Here is an 8,665-nt window from a genome sequence, read left to right as displayed (position 1 = left end):
TGTGTGTGTGTGTGTGTGTGTGTGTGTGTGTGTGTGTGTGTGTGTGTGTGTCTGTGTGTGTGTGCGTAGCATGGCATGTGTGTGTAGTGATGGTGGTGGTATGTGTATGTATGTGTGCGTGTGTGTTTGTGTGTGTGTGTGTATGTGTGTGTGTGTGTTTGCGTGTGTGTATGTGTATTTTGCCGTTCTTGCATTGATATATACTCTTCAAGACACATTGCATTCCACTAGTCTTTTTGACGAGAATCATACTGACAAGATCTCAGTCTTTTAGTGTAGTCATGCGTACATGTATACACGTGAGTTCGAGTCACAACTCGTTCTGAAGCTATGTCCTCTGGAAAGACACAAGTTTTCCAATTTTGGCAGTAATGTCGAAGATCCTTCTTAAACAACTTTACAGCGTCGCGAGATAAGTTAAACCTAGACAATTTTGCTTTTTTTTCTCGCTCTGTCCAATGTGCGACAAATTAATGTGTAATTCCAGTTTCTTATATAGATCTAGCTGTGCGTGTTGAAAGGGACAAAATAGAACAAAACTGCATCGTGCCACACTTCCACATTTCTTGCTATATCAACTGTATCATCACGGATTTAAAAAATATATATATGTGCCGATGTATGTACCATTAATTGCGGTCAAGAGGAAATATAAAGAAAACAATACAAATTATTCATAATCATAATTTTCATCCTTGTTTCTGTCCTTTTCTGGACGACCTAAAGAGACAACGCCCACTGTCTGCTTCCTCCTTGTCATCATCGTCTGCTTCTACATCTTCTACACTTTCAAATTTCTTGCGATACCAACTGTTTCATCGCGGATTTTAAAAAAAAATATAGATACTCCCCCCTCCCTTTCAACACAATGTTAAATCATTTAGGAAGTGGGCTTCTACCCTGACTGCCAGGATCAGCCCCAGCTGAGAGGCACACAGACATAGCATACACGTATCGGCAGTAAGACTGAGATACTCGATGAAGATTCCATCAACCCGAGAATCAAACCGGGTCTTCTTCGTACGAAGATATAGAGCCTCACTGCACCACAGATGCCGAGGTTCGAATCATTCATTGCGGTCAAGAGGAAATAATATAAAGAAAACAATTTAAATTATTCATAATTATAATTTGTTTCCTTGTTTCTCTCCTTTTCAGGACGACCTAAAGAGACAACGCCCACTGTCTGCTTCCTCCTTGTCATCATCGTCTGCTTCTACATCGCCACTTCCGGCGTCAGGCCAGTCCACAGAACCCGTGACGTCCAACGCAAGATCAGTGACGTCAGTCGGACACAACAATGGTGAGAAACACGTGTGCAATAGTGTCTGTGTCTTGTTGCGATGATGAGGAAGCAAAATTGTCAATACTTGAGCTTACCAAAGAGTAGGGCATCCATATGTTGTTAAATTTTAATTATTTTTTTAAAATTTTAACTTTATAATAAGCAAGATACATTTTTAATCTTTCCGAATTGTATACAATTTTCTTTTTACTGAAGTGTCAGATAGACACCCTACACACAGTTGCTTTTCCGAAATTTATAATACGCTGTCTTTCCAAGTTTAGTACAGGACTATGCAGACCAAACCTTTTGAGCGACTCGTACATACATATTTTTGTTCTTTTTAAGTTTATCCACCCGACTGGAGACATTGAAACTCTTTGTCAAAATTATGCGGGTTCTTTTTTTTGGGTTGTTTTTAGTTTAACGTCTATCTAAACACTTTAACAGTCTTTCCAAACGGGATGTTACTGCTTACACCTTCACGTTCCCCACCCCCACCCCACCCCCCTTTCTGACAGCCACTGACCATGTTAGGCTAAGAGGGAGGACAGGTATCCGAGATCGATAAGAAATAATCGGACTCCTTTCGGATTTGAATCTCAAAGTTCCGCATGACTGAGAAAGATACTGCCCAATCTTCTTTGACATTACATGTTTACATACTGGGATCGGAGTAGGTGCAGCGGGTTAAACGATAGGTTATCGTTGCTGTCTGATTGTCTGGCTTTTTAATCCCTTTTTAGAGGGGGGCAGGGAGGGTGTGGTATTTGTTGTTTAATTTTCAGCACTAAATGATGCGATCGCGGACTAATCGTTTAACTATCAAAGCGTAACCCTTACCGTGTACTATAAAGAACTATTTGTTCAACGGCTGATCCACCAGGGATTTATCCTAAACCGTTTAAGATAAGTCTGCAAATAAAAACTTGAATACACAAAAGAGCATGAGTCGTGCATATTATTTGCTTGTTAAAACGTGATGTGTCGTGCATATTATCTGCTTGTTAAAACGTGAACTTAATCCACAGACGCAAGAGACTCGCCTCGACTCCGCGAAGTAATTGATGAGACAGACGGCTCAGTTTTGTCTATAGTGCCAAACAGAACGTCCAAGCTAGTCACCATGGACGCAGCCCCAACGCAAACCACCAAAAATGGCGAGGTTGACGACAGAAGTGGAGTCAACGAAGAATCATCCCTCGCTCTTGTGTCGCATACGAATAACAAAAACAGCAAAATCAATAACAATAACGAAGAAGGCGGCAAGGATGGGAAGTCGTCGACGTTTATCGGCACGCGGTCTTTCAACATTAACGAGGACGACGATGGCGGGGTGACGATGCAGGCTATCGCCGAAGACGAGAATCAGAACCAGGTGGTAACGGTGCGCACGAAAAAACAACGAACGCCCAGCAACGCCAATGAAGAGCTGAGAAACACTATTGTTGAACGCAACAAAGTGTCCCCCGGAGGAACTGTCCTCAAAGAAAGAGATGTCATCCAGACGAAAAAACGTCTGACATCTCGCGGTTCCAACTATTTCCAGAGAAGTGTTTACACCACGCGCACCAAACGGGACAAGGAAGGTGCGGAGCAAGTAGAGCATGACGTCATCGTCGAGTCGGAGAACAAATCTGTGAGCCAGGGTCAGTCATGGGGGGACAAGGTCGTTACTCACGTGACTCTTGGGGATCCGAACTCGACGTCTGCTGTTCCCGCCATCGAAGACGGGCAGACTTCTGAGGTCAAGGACGGCGAGGTGACAGTTGAAGGCGAAGCAGGTCCTGAGGCTGAAAGTGAAACTAGAACCGGTATGTCTTCATTTACATCTAACCAGAAAGTCTGTTGTTGTTTTGTTTTCAATACACGTATATCGTCAGTCTTTTTTTCTAATTTCCTGTTAGTGTAGACACTCGTATCCTTGCGACCACTTTACTGAATGCTTGAAACGTCATAAAATGTTGTCAGAATCAGAAAGATTATTCCCCGTTCACCTTACAAGTACAGGTCGTTACACACGGACTGGGAAGCTCGGTCCATGTGAAGAGCGCATGTTCTGTTTGCGTGTGAAAGTGTCAGGGTATTCATTTAGAACATCTCCCCATTAAGGCACCGTCCTACAGCTTCAGCTGCTTCAATTGTGTGGTTTCAGCGTTTGCTGGGCGAGTGAATAAACTGGAGGGCACTAATTATAGTTAAAACTTCTTTACTTGAACCCTGTGGTTTCTGTTTGTATAGCTTTTTTATTCACGGGCACTTATAAGTGATGGTTATCATGTCTGTGTGCTCCTCTTCAATCAAAGACATTAAGTTGCTCTTAGGCTCAGTCTACCTGAGTAATAATGTTTTCTTGAAACGTTTAAGCCTGAGAGTGATTGTAAATGTTTTCCGCCTCTATCAACACTATCTGGATCATAAAGGAGGCGGGCTGTTTCGATTCTGCTTGTCAGAGGGCCCACATAATATTGCACCCCACTCAAAGCGGGTTGAACCTAACACACTGAGTCAAAGAAACAACCCAGTTCTTAAATGATCTAAATTGTGTAGGACAGGGAGGTAGGTATCTCTTGTGTAATTCTATGAGAGCAGATGATGTAATCCTTGCTCCCACGTTAAATATGCTTGAGACGTTTGCAACCAGTTTACAACCAATCAATATCTCATGTTGTCGCTCATTTTACAAACAATCAGTCATGATGAGACATAATTTATCAGGGTGAATGCATGTTATCCTTGACCTTTAAGGCTCGTGGGTCAAGCAGGTGGGTCGTTTCTTCAACAAGCGCCGGAAGTCGATGACGAAGAAACAGCGTCGGAAGACCTCTGTGGGCGGGGCCTCCTCCCGCCACGCCCCTCACGCCACTCGTAGTCAGGCTCGGTTTTTGAGCGCCATTCAGTTCATGGGTTCCCACGCGAGTAAGCGTTTGGTGCTGTGCTACTGCTTTACTGACTCGCGTGCACCATCGCTCGTGTGTGTGTGTGTGTGTGTGTGTGTGTGTGTGTGTGTGTGTGTGTGTGTGTGTGTGTGTGTGTGTGTGTGTGTGTGTGTGTGTATATTATGTGTATGTGTGTGTTTGTGTGTGTCATGCCATGTGGATACGTAGTATGTGTGTGTACATTTTTGTGTGTAAGTCTTTCTGTGTATACATAATCTTCAGAATTTCTCTGTCTGCTGTTGATTATTTTTGGAGCAAACTGGAGTGTCAGTACCATCCTAAATCAGCCACAGGCATGGAGTTAGCTCGGTAGGTATGCTGGACTACAATCAGGAAGACTTCCATATGAATCCTGAATGAATATTACTGAGCACTTGTGTTGCTTTTGTAATGTTGTGGCTCTCCGTTCGCTAGATGTGGGTTTTCTTTTTTCGTGCTACCAATTTATTTCGTAGACATCGACTGTATTTCACTGTGGATGACTCGACAACTACCTATTCCCGTTCTTCTCTTTACCCAGACTCCAGAAATGCGTCGCTGTCTTTGTGCCTGTCTGTTCTTGCATATATTGTCTTCTCTCTCTCTCTCTCTCTCTCTCTCTCTCTCTCTCTCTCTCTCTCTCTCTCTCTCTCTTCCCCCCTCTCATTCTCTCTTTCTCTCTCTCTATCTCTCTTTCTCTCTCTCTATCTCTCTGTCTCTCTCACTCTCTTTCCCTGTCTTTCTCTCGCTCTCTCCTCACCTCTCTCTTCTGTCTCTCTCTCTTTCTTTTTCTCTGTCTGTCTGTCTGTCTGTCTGTCTGTCTGTCTGTCTGTCTGTCTCTCTCTCTCTCTCTCTCTCTCTCTCTCTCTCTCTCTCTCTCTCTCTCTTTCGCTGTCGCTCAGTCTCTGCATCTCTCTCTCTTTCTCTCTCTCTCTTTCTCTCTTTCTCTCTCTCTCTCTCTCTCTCTCTCTCTTAACTTCATCGTTTCCTTCCCTCCGTGCCCAGCGCTTTAAAATGTACGGTTGTCCTGGAAAACGCTTGTGATCGCAAATTGTTCCCACACCGCATGAGTCGGTGTTTTTTTCTTTTTGCCGTAATGTCTTCATCGGGACCTAATGAGGCCATTAATTATGAATTACCATTTCACAACAGAGGTCGGTCTAAGGGATCCTAACGACTGAAACGGAGAACACAATAATATACCATGACGACGTCTAGCGGTAAGGCGCTTAGCAATGGCACGCAGGCGACATGGGTTCGATCATCCTGTTGGGAGAATTTTTATCGAGCATCTTGGTCTCTCTGCTGGGACGATGGACTCATCTCAACTCGCGTTGGCCCTGACATGCCAGTTCGAGCCCGCCTTTATTATCTAAATGATTTCGATAGGGGCGTAAAACACTTACATTAAAAAATACCACAAGCCAGTCTGTAACAGGGACACCTATGTTAACAGCGGGGGCACCAGAAGGTAGAGAGCAGAGCATCCAGCCATATTGCGACTTCTGAAACGCATTAAAAGCTTATGTGGGCTTTCTGAGTAGCACTTTCAGTTTTTTTAACCAAGTTTGATCAGAATCGAATTATTTGTTTCGAAAGAAAAAGCGAAAACTGCAAACGATTCTACTTTTTAAAAACTACGATAGAGACCAAAAAATCTGCAACTCCCACTTAATCGCAAACCTCATTTCCCTTTCGATTTCCGCTTGAAAGACGTTATGAAATAACAATTCTCTCCCCTGTCAGCATGACAACTCTTTCCTTCAAAAAAATCTAGAAGACAATTCATCTTATTTCATTGCTGTTCAACCCATTTGCAGGAAAATGCGTAAAGGATTTGCGTGAAGCTTTGACCCACAGCCAACAAAACTAGTACTTGTAATTGCACGGTTTTACGCACAGTGTTTTCAGAGCATGTTTCTCAAATTCATTTCTATAGCCACAGCAGCGCTTTGTTCGCACTTATTGTCATGGAGTGATGAAGGGCTGTCTGGAGCATTGCTGCCCGTCCTCGCTTTCCGACAACAACACAGAGCGACGTGTCTCCTTGCCTGAGAGGGGGGAAATCGTTTACCTTTTTGTCCCTGTTTTGTGTAATATCCCTCGCCATCAATGCGAACCTTTCGATCATGAGCGACATATCATATCCACCTCGCCACGCCCCTCCGCCGCACTCACCATCAAAAAGGCCTATCTCGTGCTGTGTGCGGGCGACTCAGCCTCACACGTGCATCACGAACTCGCCACGCAACCAGAGATCTCAAGGGTTGTTCTGGAAATGAATGGCGCTTTGTCTAGACAGAGATCTATACACAACGAAATTTCCAATCACGCGTCCCTGTTAGGTGGCGTTGAGTGTCTCCCAGAGATGAGTTTCGCTCCCTTTTTTATTAAAGAATTGTTAGAGGGGATGAGGGTTCTAGGAGTGTTTACTCTTTACCCTTTTTGTCTTTTATCCACGTTTGATACCATTCAAAGTTCTGTTTTCTTCTCTTCGCTAGTTGATCAGTTTACAATTTCCTCCCAATCGTTCGACCAACTTTGTCAATGGGGGCGTAAAACTTTACTTTTTTGTCACCATTCCTCTTCTTTTCTGAATTTCCCCGGACTTTTACGTCATATGCTTGTCTGTCTACGAATAAACACGCGAAATAATTTACCAGTGGCTTATTGGACTTATGGAATTGGATGCATAATCACTTACTGACTCAGCTTTACAACATCTGATATTCTAGATAGTTGCATCTACAGTGCCCTTCATCACCTTCTCTATTTTCGGAATGAGATTAGAACAAGAAGCTAGATCAGAGGGCTCATACAAATTCCCAGAGGGACGTACGTTTTAACTTGAGTTGTGTCCTCGTGGGCTTCCAATAGCCAGACGTTTTCCTATCAGAGAAGAACATGATAGTTTGAATAATTAAAAATAAAAAATATATATTATATTTTAGACCTAAAAACAGCTGTGTAGATCTATTTTTAAACACAATTGCATATTACTCATAAGCCAACCGTAAGCATCAACAGAATAGCATCCATGTCATCCATCGACAGTCCGCTATTTCTTATCATAGCACCAGTATGACTTTTCCTGCAAATAAATCCCCCCCCCCCAAAAAAAAAACAACCAGATAGTGTACAGCTAACTGCTAACCGTTTGAGGGGGGAAAAAACAGGAGCCAATCGAATATGCGTAATTGATTCTTCAAGGTAGACATCTAAAAACTACAACTCTCGAGTTTCCTCGCTCATGCACAGCGAACACTGCTCCTTTTTAGACGACTGCACTGAAGAAAATAAAAACAACAACAAAACATTATCATATTTCAGGCATTTTTGTAAAGTCAAAAGGCCAGTGCATGGTGAAAAAGAGAAGAAAAAAATTCTGACAGCAAAATAATGCTTTGAAAATTGACTTCAACGAAAATAATATTTTCTGAAAGGGAGAGGAAGAAAGAAAACACTCGTTTAAAAAGGCACAGACGACGACAATTCACTACCGCCCTGGAGGGAACAGGCATGTTGGAAATAACGTTTAAATTGAATAACGTGACTTCAATTCAATGACGTTTAGAAATTAATTCAAAAGTAACAATAGTTCATGTTTAGGCAGACTTGTACTCTTTTACAAAGACGTGGAAACCTTTAATGACAGTCACTGCTTTTTCAACTGAGAGTTTCAGGGAAATTCTCTTCTTAAGTCTGTTGTTTACGTTTACATTAAACTGTTGGTGTTGCTTAATAAACGTTTTCCTTGCGAGATCCATAGACGATCACTTCACATCCAAGGAAACTCAAAATAAGAATGACTTTTTGTTACCTTTTTGTTGCTTAGTTTTTGCTAACATAGATTTGCATTTTGTCCTCAAAAGATGAACACCTGTAAATATGTCGAGAACACTCCCACTTCTTTTTAACTTTTTGGGCTTTGGATGTTTCCCAAACATTCGTGGGGGCTCTCGTGGCCTAGAGGTTAAGGTGCTCGCCTCTCATTCAATGGTCACGGGTTCGAATCCGGGTAGCGACAGAAAAGCTTTCTTCTCTAAAATAGTCTCCTTTCACCTCCTTTTCTGCTCTCTAGCAATGTCCTGACGTCTGCTTTCGTCTCCACTTTCTGTCTCCAACCCTTCACGCTCTCCAATGGGGTCCTGACTCTTTCTTCAGCCTTTCTACTACTACTCCTTGGCTCCTTCTTACTGCAGTCTTTCAGCCACACCACTGATTTTCTGTAGGGAAGATCTACACTTAGCCTTCTCGGACAAGGGTGAAAAATCTCGGAGGGCCCGTGTGCAAGTTGCGCACGTTAAAGATTTCCTTGCTGGTCTAAAATCGATAAGAGTAGACTTCTCCCGCCACCAGGGCAAAATTCAAAATTTCCTACCAACTGAAACTGGTGTGTCCCGCGCGCTCAAATGACCGTATGCAGTATGCAGTTGCGAGCGCCGTAAAACATTTACCCAAA

At 43.0% G+C, this 8,665-nt stretch overlaps 1 protein-coding gene across 1 annotated transcript in view; it reads left to right on the top strand.

Moving 5' to 3' along the window:
* Positions 1-1,158: 1,158 nt before the first annotated feature.
* LOC101857736 (myosin light chain kinase, smooth muscle) overlaps positions 1,159-8,665 on the top strand; it is a gene marked incomplete at both ends in the record, with an annotated part of 12,018 nt that continues 4,511 nt past the window's right edge. Inside the window, 2 exon segments of the mRNA XM_013085569.1 lie at positions 1,159-1,303; positions 2,317-3,099. Coding sequence (XP_012941023.1) covers positions 1,159-1,303; positions 2,317-3,099 — 928 coding nt within the window.

Source organism: Aplysia californica, unplaced genomic scaffold, assembly GCF_000002075.1.
Source record: "Aplysia californica isolate F4 #8 unplaced genomic scaffold, AplCal3.0 scaffold00387, whole genome shotgun sequence".
Lineage (NCBI taxonomy): Eukaryota > Metazoa > Mollusca > Gastropoda > Aplysiida > Aplysiidae > Aplysia > Aplysia californica.
The sequence above is the reverse complement of the archived record's forward strand: the minus strand, read 5'-3'. Positions and strand labels throughout refer to the sequence as shown.